This window comes from Rhipicephalus microplus, chromosome 1, assembly GCF_043290135.1.
Source record: "Rhipicephalus microplus isolate Deutch F79 chromosome 1, USDA_Rmic, whole genome shotgun sequence".
Taxonomy (NCBI): domain Eukaryota; kingdom Metazoa; phylum Arthropoda; class Arachnida; order Ixodida; family Ixodidae; genus Rhipicephalus; species Rhipicephalus microplus.
The window spans coordinates 80262201-80276493 of NC_134700.1; the positions used below are offsets into that span (position 1 = coordinate 80262201).

General features: G+C 44.3%; 1 protein-coding gene across 3 annotated transcripts in view; it reads right to left on the reverse strand.

Annotated features, from left to right (window-relative positions):
- Positions 1–14293, reverse strand: part of LOC119178647 (shootin-1) — a 106796-nt gene that overhangs the window by 61104 nt on the left and 31399 nt on the right. For all 3 annotated transcript variants that reach the window (XM_075882203.1, XM_075882208.1, XM_075882211.1), the window contains 3 exons: positions 10443–10537; positions 7247–7393; positions 4662–4797 (listed from right to left, as the gene is read on the reverse strand). In XM_075882203.1, coding sequence (XP_075738318.1) covers positions 4662–4797; positions 7247–7393; positions 10443–10537 — 378 coding nt within the window. The remainder of the gene's footprint in view (positions 1–4661; positions 4798–7246; positions 7394–10442; positions 10538–14293) is intronic.

A 14293-nucleotide genomic window follows, 5' to 3' on the forward strand; every position in this document is an offset into this window, starting at 1 on the left:
ATGAACAGCCGTTTTCATGCTTCCGCACGTGTGCGAAGTGCATGCTGAGCTAAGCACGAAGTGAGCGAGAACAGGTCATAAACACGAAACGAATCGCAAATTATCAAAGTCAGTGGGGTAGTGTATGCACGTGCACGAGGCGCAGACGATCGGATACAGTCGGTGGCCGAGGATGTTGGCAAATGGTCTGGTCACTCCAGGCCGGTGACGCCAACAACAGTACCAGTGATCAAAAAAATGGCAGCATATCCCCGGAGTGAATGATGGATAGTGGGGCGAAGCATCCGTCTGTCCATTCGTTCTTGCTTCCGTGCATCCATGTGTGCGCCTGTGTGGCCGCCCGTGCGTCCATCCACCCGTCCGTGCGTGCGTCTGTTCGTGCATCCGCACGTTCATCTGTGCGTCCCTCCCTGCTTTCGTCCATGCATCCGCTCCTGCATCCGTCCATGCGTCCATCTATCCGTGCAGCCATCCGTGCGTCTGTCCATGCATCTGTCTGTGTGTCCGTTTGTCCACCTATTCAACACTCCAAGTACCACCATCTCATATCTTTTCATCATGCATTCCTCATATAGAAGCACCGCCATCCAGCGGACATTCCAAGGACTGAACGAGAGGAGGCACACGCACACTTTTTTACGGCTTGCACTTCGTGTCTACTTCCCACCTTTAACCACCTCGAGTTCATGGTATATACTAGTTCACTGTATTCATGGCACTGCGGCCTAATGCTCGCTAAACCTTTCTAAAACCTAGGAGGTTACGCCCAGCGAGTATAATGTAGCAACCCTTTCTTGTCTTCTGTGCGTTGTTGAACAATAAAAAATTTGCAGCGTGTGCGTTAACTAAAAGCCGAATTCTCCTGTCTCTCATTCCCCCTTAGCAGCCATTGGCATGTACATTGAGCACTATCTTTTATTGTTCAACAACCCACAGAAGAAATCTCTCACCGGCACCACCTTGGAGGTCAAAATGTTATACTTGCTACACACTACAACAGCTACGAGGTACGAACGGGTGCGGCTATAAGGAGCTTCACCCCTAAAACAGGGTAGATGGCCGACCGGTCTTCGAAAGATCGGTGGCAGTGTAAAACAACGGGCCTCGTTCGGCGATGCGGGGTGCTCAAAGTAGCGGGGGGACAAAGGACGGAGGTGTGCGTAACAAAAACCAGTCGGGGAGAGCGGCAACTAGAGGGGCGCGGAGGCAGGGTCGCCGTTTAACAATAAGAATGAATGGGCACCTCGTTAATGCCTGATCGGTGGTCGAAAGTGGTTTCCAGGGAAGTCGGCAGAGCGCCGACCCGGTTCGCTGTAACCGATCGGCGACGCTCGGAAACGTTCGTTATAAGTGCGATTTTGTGCCAATGAACCCATGTATATTTTCACGGTCACGCAGATATTGTTCGTTCTAAGCGAAAGTTCGTTTTAAGTAGGGCCGTTATATGTGGGCTCAATTGTATTAAAATTAACTGCCACAAGTTCTTACGCATTCGAATTACAGGGCGTTTTCATCAATTATAATACATATAGCTTTGACGGGACCACAGCGTGAGTTCTAATTAACCAGTAGTTTGAATTAAGCGTGTTCGAATTAATGAGATTCGACTTTGTTTATTTTCCTTCGCACGCATGGTCACGTAGAGGTACATTGAGCCGCGAGGCGGTTTCCTTCTTTCCATGCTTATAGGTGTGCGCCCATCTGAGCATACATTGCCACAAACTGTTATAATAGATATAACGAAATAATAGATATAACAAAATAATTGCGGCTCCCCTTCAACTTCCTTATAATGAGGTTTGAGTGTACATACTGTATTTACTCGAGTAATCCTCGCACTAGCATAATTCTCGCACCCCCCACTTCGCCCAAGCAAAATACGATTTCTTTTTTTCCTCGACTAATTATCGCACCCCCAAAAACTGCCGCAATAATGTCGCCTGCTCGTTCAAGCCACTGATGACGATAACGCATGCCATATGGTGCCATCTCTTAAGCATTAGGCGTACTATTGCATGCAGATTCAATCTAATTTAAGCCAAGCCGAAGTGGTCAATGCACGTTGCGGCGTGTTTTGTATGCTGTGTTGGTAATCTTGGCACGTTATGGGGTGATACTGAAGCTACACGGCTGCTTCAAGTTGCAAGTGATAGATCTTGCACTAAACGACGGCAATAGGGCCGCCGGTAGTCCCTTCGGAGTCTACAAGTTTTGTGTTCGCTACTGGTGGCGGCAGCTGAAAGCCACCAAGACGAGTTGGGCCTGCCGTGTGCCTAGAACTGGGATTATTGGTAAGCTCTATTTCTTCAGAAGGAAACTGCGGACGATTCTGTTAAATAGTCATCAGCCCAATACTGACGTCCTACGCTTGACTTTTGAGGGCTCCTGTTGAGCGACGAACGCTACAGCTACGGCCGCAACGCCCACAAGCTTTGCGTATGGTATTTTAATTCTCGACTATTTGCTTCCACTTTTTGTGTCTCAAATAAATCTTGCCTTGTGTTGAACCTCTGCTTTTATTGTTGAGGTAAGTTCTAATTAGTACTTCTCAAAGCTTGCTGTTAGTTGCTGGTGTGAGAATCCCGATTTGCAGCCACTTCGTTTTCTTTTTCGCTCGGTACATTTTCGTGGAAAGTTTTCCCCACGTAATTCTCGCACCCCCCAACTTTGCATAAGTTTTGCGGCAAAAAAAGTGCGAGGATTATGCGAGTAAATACGGTATATCCTATTCTTGAGTGTATATCCTATTATCTACAGGCGGAAGAGCTCGGCATTTTTCATTGCAGATAGAAATCTGTGCAATCGGAAAACACCCCACCGGCACGATTCCTGCGTCGTGATCCTACAGACAGCGCTGAGCAATATCTGCCTCTTCGCATCCAAAGTAGGCGCAGTGGTGCCCAGAATACATCTTATAGGTGGTAGTAGTGTGAATAGGCGCTTTTTCATATTTTTAAGTTCCCAATACATCGTTTGCCGTGTTAACTTGGTGCCACAGACACATGCATTGGCAGTTCAGGCATCTTGGTGAAGAGTATGCGCTGGCAGCCTAAGCGCCTGTGTGTGAGGTAGGCGAGCTCTGGTTTGTACCAGTTTAATTACAACGAACCAACTCGCCCAATCTTCAACACTTGTGCTTTCACGGAGTCGTCAAATTTCTGACCCGTGGCTGCCTCGTCACGTTGATGAGGTTCTTCCCAATAACTAAGCAATGCCTCTTCCGGCTTGTGTTGCAGGCTTAAAGAGCCCAACACAGCCTCATAAGTATAAATGTGGAAGCCAGAATGCCGGCAAGAGTTTACAACGATTGAGATACACTGTCACACAATCTAGACACAATGAATATTGAAAAACCTCTTTTTCAATGCACATTCTTCCTGAAATGCCTCGCCAGAGGGCTTGGTGGCAAAGTTTGTTTCATTATTTTGAGTTTGTAAAAGCATAAATTCTACGGTCAACTGTGGGGGAGAATCAAAATTTGTTCGTTAAATAGGGGAAATTCATAAAATCGGCTTTTGTAAAGTCGAGTTTCAGATGTATTTTACGTTTTTGCAGTGTAGGCAAGTGAGCAACTTTTCTTGTGCAAGAGAAGTACGCAAGGTGGTCATAGACGATTCTCGGCATAGCGCCCCACAAAAGTTTTGGAACATCACACTGAAACGCCACAACAGCTCCAACTAGCCACAAGATCCCACAAACACTGTGACTTTCATTGAAGTGTTCTTTGGAGACACATAGATGCGGGGAGCAAACTGTGGAACCACCACCTTTTCGCCGGGGTATGCCAGCACCTTTGGCACCATTCATTGTCGCTAGACAGCTGGAACATCAGCACTTTCAGGCCTTCAGGCAGAACACACAAGCTAAAATACAGGACATAAGCTCAAAACTGTGAGCTGACTTGTCGAGATATTTTGCACTGACACCAGCAGCTACCGTCTGCCCGATGCCAACTGACTGGACGCGGCACTGCCCCGCGGTCTCTGCTTGCAGCGCACAAAGCTTTTCCATAGAGTGATGGCACAGCTTCATGACCAGTCAATGTATTGAAGGACTTCGGTAATATGCACACTTAACCTTGATTTGGGACTATGCAGAATTGATAATTTCCCCTGAACAGATAGTTTCATGGCATAGCAGCCCAACACTACAGTGAAATCACCTTTACAGAGAGGGTTAAATGAGGCAAAGAATTTTGTTCCTTTCATATTCTTCAAAATTTTAAAAATATTGTATTCGTGTCAAAGCCAACTCAAATACTGTAATATGGAAGTATATGAGCGAACAAGGTAGAAGGAAGAAAGCATTTGACATGAAAGACGCGCAATTTCAAATACTGTAATATTCAACCAAATATTCGAGGTGCTCGAACATTCACCCACTCCCACAGTGAGCATGAACTAACCTGTGCAGGTCTTAAATATTTGCCGAAAGAAATGAGCTTCACAGAAAGCTGTGACACATATGGTTTGCAAAAGAGAATGGTGGCATACAAGTTAAGGTGTATGCTGATTTCCCTTCATAACTGTAAGAGCATCTAATGACCTTGTACAATACTATAAGATCACCTGTATTTCTTGTGCATCATTTCTTTCTTCAACATTCTTCATTCTCACAAATGTTTGCGCTCATGAAGCATGCGGCTGTGTTACGATGCTCACCCCTCTCCTCGAGCTGCTGAACCCTCTTCTGGGACTCGTACAACTTCTGCTCAGATTCACCCAGGCACTGCTTCAGCTCCTCCACCGTCTCCCCAGGGGCACTCTGCGATTCCAGCTGCTCACGCAGTGCCCGAACCTAGACAGAATAGAGTTTGGACTGAGTGATCGATAGGTCAACTGATGGGTTTGTACACGCTGAGTAGTAATACAAAACGTGGCCACGCATGCCTACTCTGCAATTAACTTAACGTTGCCAACGCTAGTGCTTCTTGCACAAAGTAAACATGATTGAACCGCTGCTGCGTAGGTAGTCAGTGTAGCACAGTACAGAATGCACTGAAAATACAGGACATAAACTGAAAACTGCGAGCTGACTTGTCGCGATATTTTCCATTGACACCAACAGCTGCCATCTGGCCGATGCCAATAGATCTGCGCCACGCAGAACTGCACCACGGCTCCGAAGAAGCATGGAGCTTCCCACGGAGCATGGAGGTGCACGGGGTGTTTCTTGGCGAGGCCATTTTTGTAGGAAGGCTTGGTAATGAGCCGGTGCATGATGTGTAAGTCAAAGGCAGCGTTGTCAGGCATGTTCTGTGGCTGCCACTGCACAGTGTTGGCTGCGTTGATTGGCACGATAACCACCTGCGCTTTTATTCTATACTGGTCGCTGATGTGGGTCAAATGCCTAACGCTCAAAAAAGGGAGACGTACAGCTATCAGGCGTTCTTCAACGGGGCTGAGAGCAGGCAGGTGAGGGGACATGGGAGGATATCGGTACCTGTACGCAGCACTAGTGGTAGGAACTTATTACGTGCTGCCGTGCCATTCGAAGCGACGATAATGAAGTGGACAAAATTGTGAGGAGGCGAGCATGCGGGCCATATGGTGTATCCGCCATCATGCCCTGCCGAGCTATTACAGAGATCCGCAGGACCGCGAAGTAACTGCTCCGGCTCAGTACCTCAAACAACTCTGTTTATTCTTAGTTCAAAATGGTTAATATGTACAGATGTCAGCTAACATGATAAGGGACGTGCATCTGCGCATGCCTAGAGCTATCTAGATAATAACGCACATGCTTAACACAACACCATCAAAAACCGAAGCTTCGGGTGGCGGCACGCCGTCTAAAGAACATTGTTGAAATCACCTAAGAGGCGACTGGAGCGGCGACTTTTAGCAGCGACCAGAGAAGCTTGCTGAGCAAGCTCCTAAAAAAAGACATAACATGCAAGAAATGACAAATAAATCTCTTTCTTTTTTACAGCGAAAGCGGTTATGAGATAACGACTCGAGTCACGCGCAGTTGTTCGCCGCCGCTGCCGCTGCCATCAGTGTCCGTAACCACATCGCGCGAAATTAGAAAAAAACCTAGCACCAAAGACACAGTGGGGCTCGAAACATGGGTCTGCTGGGTACCAGCCCAGTATTCTACCACTGAGCTATGCCGGTGTTTGTGAGTTCTTGGCAAACCTAGCACCATAGACACAGTGGGGCTCGAACCACTGGGCTACGCTGGTGCTTGTGACTTGTTGGCAAACTTGCCTTAGGCAGGATTGATGTCGGGAAAGTGTTTGCCTTAATACGACTTATTAAGCATTTTAAAACAGTGAAAGAACAACCAATCATCGCACAATGCGAATAGCGTAACGAGTAGGCCGTACAATGCTTCAACGCAATACAAAAGCTTGTTATTGTTCCCCTATTAACTGTGGCGCATACCCACTTCAGCCATAATTCGTCATCGTCGTCAGCCACTGCATGAACAATTGGCAGCAAATTTCTTGCAAATGTTTAGCGGATACCACATTTCTCAGAAGAATGACCAAAAATAGCATAGCGAATGCCGGCATACTACCAAATATTTTTTTCATTATAATGCTGTAGTGGGTACCCGGCAAGTGTGCTTGGAGTAGTTACCCAATGAGTGTTTAGTAAAAGCTCTGAAAGGCCACTCTCCTAGCTTTCGCTGTGACTGTGCTGCGCCTTCCACGCAGGCCTGTTGTTCTTTTAAGCAGGGCGTATTTTGGATAAGTATATGACATAAAAATCACCACAAAAGCTCTCTAACCTTTACATCCTTTTACGAAGCTGTCAGCGCCATAGGCCGGTAAACTCACTCACGAGTTGACTCACTCGGACTCATCAGACTGATCGTGTTGTGAGTCTGAGAAGAGTCGAGACAAGTATGGTAGTATTTTATTCTGCATGAGCTCGAGTTGGGTCAGGTTGAGACAACTTCAGTGAGTCTGAGTAAGCCCTAAATGCAAAATATATTTCTTGAGTGAGCCTGAGTGAGCTTCACCTTTATAGCTAACCTATGGTCAGGGCATACTGCACAAACTTATCTGGCACAGAAACTTTTAAAAATAATAACGATGCAGTGTGAGAGCTGAGTACTGAAGTGCACTACAGAGCAGCCTAATTATAAAGTGCCAATTTAGTAGTGGGATTTACGTTTATACAACACCCAGTGGTAAGCAAATATTAAAGAGAGGTCCCATAGATAGACATAAGCAGCCAGATACTATTATAACGCCGCACACTTATGAGCGTGAATGTTAAACGTGGCACGCACTCACCTCAGCCTCGTGCTCCGCCTTGGCTGCAGCTGCCTGCAGCTCCACTGCCTTGACCTGGTCCAAAGCTGCCAGCAACCTTGCCTCCGGCACCATTTGGCCCATGAGGAAAGCACTCTGACGCACGGCCGCATTGCGCTCTCCTTTCAGCTGGGCAGGTACAGGGACAGTGGAGACACACGGTATGTCAGTCAGTGAATCAATCAATTTATTGATACATTAAGACAATTACACAGTAAACATATTATAAAAAGAGGTCCCGAATAAAGTCAAAACTGTCAGCGGGACCTCTTGTCAATACATGTATAAAAATGTAGAACAAATTACTAGTAACTAAGGTGACAACAGTGGGAAAATAGAGATCAACGTAACAGAACTAAACAAAATATATATAATATAACACTATTTAGTAAAAGCAAAAATGACCATGTTCGAAATATTTACTGAATAACCTCAGTGTACAACCATGGCTCGTACGAATTATGGGGTGATATGGATATTCCTGTAGTCACGGCCAAGGCCCATTAGCTTGCAATATAATGGAGTAAAGTTGCTGCGAACCATTTCTCATCCTCCAACATCTGATACGAAAGCATGGTGCCATGCAGGTTTGAACAGTTACTTCGCTCACTGCCACGGAAGACACGGCAAATTTTGCGGCAGATGGCGGTGTCGCCATCTCTATTTTCCCACCCTAACGCAAGCTGCTGTTCTTGAGACAGAGATGTAGCACTGTTTTTACACATGCCTGCCACGCCAATGCACTGTTTTTACACATGCCTGCCACGCCAATGCAAGTCATGTCCTCACAATCAGGCATCCTATGAAAAGTACACGAGGATTGAAAGTGGAAGGTCATGGCGAAGAACCTTTACCTTGCAACGTCAACATGCACGATTATTGGAGATTCACACATCCCCAAACTCTCCAATTTGCACGGTAGAGACTCAAATGCCGAGCAAACCTGAGCGAAAAACCCGCGAGCCAACCTCTCACGATAAGAAAATAACAACAAAGGGCAGTGGTTCTACAATTCTCCGTCCTTCACCTTTCGTGTGCAAGGCGCATATTAGGTCATGTTCACTGCAATACTCTATCGCCATGTGGAAAAGCGTACTAAAATAAGAAAGGGGCTACTAGCAGTCGTGGGTCGTAACCCACCCGGTTCTGTGTTGCGCTGTATTATTACGACTACAGGTATTATCATTGACGTCTAGAAATTTTGCTAGCCTTTCGGAGCTATTTATGATCTTGCTGCGGCACTTAGAAGCAATAAATAAAAATGTACACCACCTTTAATTTCTCGAGGCATACTGTTTTTTCCATGTTTTTTGGTAATACAAATTTTGAATAATACGAAAATTTTTCGTAACCCCGTGATATTTGTATCACTGAGGTTCTCACTATAATCACACATTCAAAAAATTGGTGATCTAAGATTATACACACGTATGGTTGGAAAACAAGAAATCAACTTGCTATTGGTGACTGGTCTGTATTTTCAAGTTATCTTAGCGATACTATCTTGAGTGAGTGCCCCATGACATAAAGCAGGGGAGCAAGCTCTGCCTGCTTGCTCCAAGATAATAGAAATAGTGCTCCAAGGTCATACAATATGCACTGTTCTCACTAGTTGGGAAGTCCTAACAGTACTACGAAAAGCTCATGGGCGTGACAAGACTAAAATATTAGTATCAAGAATGCTGTAAACAATTCAAGCCTGAATTGTTTTTTAAGATCAGCCAAGAAAGTCACAAAAAGCAGTATGGCATGCGACTTTCTCAGTGAAACGTTATAACTAATGCTGGATGCTGATCATGTAATCGCCATTGCCATAAGTAGTCTGTCTTTTATTCAGTGCACCATGTGAAGTGCGTAAATCTGCAGTCTTGTTATAATAAAGGTATTTAGGTACACTACTTTTTATGCACTCTGAAAGAGAAGTGTGTATTCAGGGTGTCTGTCACACATCAACCACTGTCATCTATCTCGTACCGTTTACTTGCAACTTCCCAGCCAAAAATGACTTTTGCCCTATCAGCGTGACATAGCATTCTTTACAGGCAAGTAGCTAGTGAACTGTCATGCATAGAAATGCAAGTAAGCAATGCAATAAATTCAAGTCAGATTGCCATGAGACACAAAAGTGACCCAAGTACACTCTACTTATGGCATGTGCAGATTGCGGTCTGTGCTATCATGTAGAGCAGTCTTTCACTGTAGAAGGACTGGAAACTCTGGTGTGTAAGATTTATGCTTCACAAAAAACTGAATACCGCAAAGCTTACTTACTGGTCCTTTTAAGGTTGCCTTTTTTTTCTATATCGTTATTTTATAGAAACATTGCAAGTCCTATTTTACAACCTAATAGTTGCCTAGCTGGCTTGAGAACATTAATTCACATTCCATGAGGGTAACCAAATGTGACTGTTCAATAACCCTGCAGCTGGATGGTTGATACAGGATATCGGCTTGAAGTGGGCTGTTCTGCATAAGGGTTTGTGCACAGCCACTCATGAGCAGGTACAGGTAATGCAGAGAAATCAAGTACCCTTTAATAAGTCAAAATACCTTGTTACACTGAGCAAAAGAGCTAAAACATAAGCAAACTTCTACACAAACTACAGTAGACTCTCAGTGAATGAAACTCTCTAATAAAACACAACTGCTGCTTTAGTGGAACAGCTGATAGGTTTCACGCTTGTATTCTGCCGCTGTTCATCTCTCAGTAAATAGACCTCCTGTTCAATGAAACATATTTTCCTCGTCCCTTCAGGTTTCATTTTATGAGAGTCCACTGTACACACCTTCACAACTTCAGCTGAATCTTGACGAGGCTCATGCCATGCACATGTACAGTTCTGAAAGCGATCCACAGCAGCCTCCCCTCTTGGCTGTTCTATGGGTTGCTTGCAGAGCGCTCATTACTGCCCTATCATTTCGGCGTACATGACATTGGACAAACATCCATTCGCCAAACCTGTGCAAGCTCGATTATCCGAGGCATAACACCGTGTTTGAAATCGCCACAAACTTTCGCAACATAATCATATTACAATAAAGCTACAGTATTAGCCAACGATCTTGTTAAATCTAAATAACGATCTGTTAAAAATCTAAATAAAATGCACTTTTCAGGGTTGTGCAATAAAAAATCATGACAATTAAGAAGTGCTTTTAGCAAGCGAGATTCACATACCCTGGCAGCCTCCTTCTCGTGTGCTCGGTTCCGTTCGGACTCATCTTCAAACTTCTTGCGCAACTCGAAGAATTCTCGTGCTGCCAGCACAGACACTGTTTGGAAGAGAGAGCCACAAATAGCAGTTCACACCGCTCTGCCATTACGTATGATTAATGTGCAGCATGAGGCTTGTGCAACGTAAAAAGCTCTCAAAGCATTGATAAACATATAGGGATGAGTTTTTTAAACAAACATCAACATATACTAGCCAAATATTTTATTTGCACTCAATAGAGGTTACGCAGGGGAGGTACTGAGAGGTGTACCACAAATAATAACAATAATTCTTGAGTTCCTACATGCCAGTGATACGGCACGCTTGTGAGGGAAGCCGAAGATAAGGGCACCGGAACTTTCAATCACCTGGGATTCTTTAGCGTGCAGCTGAATCTAAGTACGAGGTCCTATAGCATTCTGCCATTCTGTCTCCATGAAAATGTGACTGCCACAGCTGAGATCTTTCGGGTGAGTAGCAAGCAACAGTGTTGAGGAGTTGCCACTCCAGAATTGTAATGACTCCGGAAACATTCAACATTTTCGTGTCCCCAGATTGGCACTGGAATGGACGCTTGGAAGAATGGAATAAGAATAAAATTTAGCGCCTTTTACATGGAGTAGAATGGGAATAAAATTACGTGGTTTTCTGAAGAGCACATTTTCATCTACATGCTGTTTTCTAAATTCCAAACATCAGTAAGTCAGTGCCTCAAATTTAAAAATGAAGCAGTGTTTTTTAAATGGCTTAGCTGATCATAAGCACAGTATATGTATTTCTAGGCAAAGCACCTATTAAAATTCTGTCCTTATATCGCTTGTTTTGCTCCAAAGTTTGTCTCTACTCTTTGCGTAACCGCGGTTCTATGCTGTTGGTTTTCATTGTGCTGAAATATGACTGTGGCATGCCACCTGCTGTCTCCTCCACCCTTCACTTCTTTGTTTTTGCTTTACTGCAGCATAATTGCAGCATTTGCAATATTGCACCAACATTTACAGTAGCATTTAATAATCACAAGGACACCTAAGCATTTCATATAATGTAGTGATAGCCAAAGAACTAGTGACCAATCGTCGGAAATGTTGTCGCTGTGGAAACATTTGTTTGAGCTGATAAAAATAAAATAAAGGTGGGTAGCCTCTTCTAAGCTCAGCAAGCTGCAAGCGACCGCTGCTGCTCTAGCCTAAAAGATCAGGCATTCCTGAATGTCGAGCTGAAAGCAGGTCAACCTGCACTCCAACTACTTTGGGGTGGGATCATTTGATTATTCTCGTTATACTTTTTCTTGCATCATTTCTTCACTCGGATGTTAAAACTTGGCATATACCCGTGTTTGCACAGCCAAGCGAAGGGTGCATTGAGGAGGAATGTATTTTGCTACTACTGTAATATCATGCTCAAATTAGTCATGTAGGCGTGAGTACGTGTTTTTTCAAAGTTGTAGGACACACCACATTCTCTACATCCACCTTTAGTTAACCAGAGCCAAGGGTAAGCCTGGTGTAAAAGTGTGGACAATCTGCCAACTTCTGAAAGAAAAAGCAAAGCTTAAGCTAGTGTACAAACGAATGCGTTATCCCAGCAGATGCTGAAGGAAGAAACAAATTATCCCGACGCATCGGTTCCTATTGGTACCTCCACAACAAAATGGGAAATGCTTTACTCACATCCTACACATGTAAATAATCTCTGCGACAACAAAGACATTGCATACCTGTGTACAAGCAAACACAGAAAGTTCTCAACCTACCCATGCTTGCAGGCTTGCTTGACAAGCGGGAGTGCTGACACGTAGTGCAGCCCAGCATTCCGTATTTGATGCAAAGGCACAAGGTGCCCAAGCAGTGCACAGTTCCAACTAATGCCAGCAGATCTAGAAAACCTTGGTCCCCATTAACCAAAGCTTAGTTTTCTCCATAGCGAGAGAACTGCCCCAATGATAATTTATAGGATGGTTGCCACCAAGCTACAATCTATCGAACTTGGTAACATGTCTTGCGTACTTTTGCAGTTCTTATTGCATATGATGACATTGCTCTTATGAGGCATTCTCAACTCAATAAAACTATCAAGATGCCTTTCCTATATTATAAAATTACAAGAATGAAATTGAACTGTCTGGCCGTTTTTGTAGTGGGAATGGGATAAGTTTTTTTTTTCTTTTCGTTCTGAGGAATCGAAAGGTATGGCATTGTGGCAAGTTCTACTTGCACGGAATGAAATGGTAATGGAATGGAGGCACCCATTCCGCAACACTGGCAAGCAGTGTAACCACTGCACCACAGCAGCAGCCTAGTACACAACAGATGCTCACATGATTAAAATTGCAGAAGAATAGGAATATAAACTGACAAGGGCTTATTCAGTGTGAAAGACAGCGCACAAGAAGGATGACAAGTTGATTAATATTGGCTTGGCTTGCAGCACTGTAGTGAACCTACAAGCAAAATTCAGAGCTCTGCTAGTGAAAATTATAATAAGTAGTTTTTTTACACATCCATTTTTGTAAAACAAATGTATTATTGTTATCACTTTATCTGAATCAGATTAATTTATTTGCATTTCTGCAGTCAAGTGAATAAAATGTGTTGATAGTCTGGTTGCATCTTTTACATGTATAGAAAACAGAATTTCTCCGTCTGAAAAAAAAAAAAATGCAACTTATCCTTCTTTTTAGGAATCGGTAAGACATGAAAGTGATGCGCGTCTTCAGCATTCAGTGTGTATTGCTTCACCACAAGGGCGATGGATGAATGCTACAGCAACAAATTGCAAAGTCACGCGAAGAATGGCAAGCAGCTCCAAAATTGCCACACGCACCTCCAATAGAAGCAAGCACGAAGTGAGCATACACAGGACAAGGGCGGAAAACCAACTGTCCCAGCTCGACACTTAAAGCACACTGCTCAAACTAAAAGAAAACAGCATGAGACGAACGCACAAGCGTACATAAGATTAGCGCGAACAAGTTTCACAATTATTACTTATTCGTCTGTGAGCAGCGTGGTCTTTTTATAAATGCGGTGGCAAGCAAAGTGAGTTCCGTGCTTTCTTTAAATAAACACTAAAGGCAACTATTAAGTCCACTTTGATTAACGAAATAGTGGTCCATAAACTTCGTAGTGTTACTTTTGTGCTTACGAAGGGCTTATTTTGAAATAAAGTCATGTTTTAGTGGTTCGCAACGGGTTATTTTTTTTTTATTGTGACAAAGACTTGCCTTTAAGGCATAATATTTTTGTTAAATGAGTGCTGTTAGGCCGGTGTTGTGTATGAAATGAAGTAGTGTCTTGCGGAATCTGTTTACATGTATCCAGCAGTTGTAACTGGCTGTGTCGCTGTAGCGAAGGCTGGCTTGAGCGATTTGATGGGAGCGTTCTGGCTGCAACCCTTTACATGTCCACAAAAGGTGGTATGTATCTGCTTGAATCACAGGAGTGGGACAATACGGACACTTATCACCAACCCGTAAATGTGACCAGTTCCATGATGATATAACGGCCGGTGTAAGGGCCACCCCTGCCCGAAGCCTCCTAAGCACAACTTTCTCCGCCCTAGTAAGGTGAGGGGGGAGAGGATACACGTGCTCTCATTCCACACGGTGGAATGAGAGCACGTGTATCCTGCCGGAGAACAATTTTACGGGTGTGGAGTAGGTTTAGGGGCTGAGGTGGAAGGGGAATGGCTGGAAGGTCTATGTCTGGAGGGCAGTGTGCCTGCTGGTCAGCAGCAATGTTGTGTGGGTTCGCAGCATGGCCTTGAATTCAATGTACTTTTACGCAAGTAGCCATACTATGTTTCAGCTTATGAATCG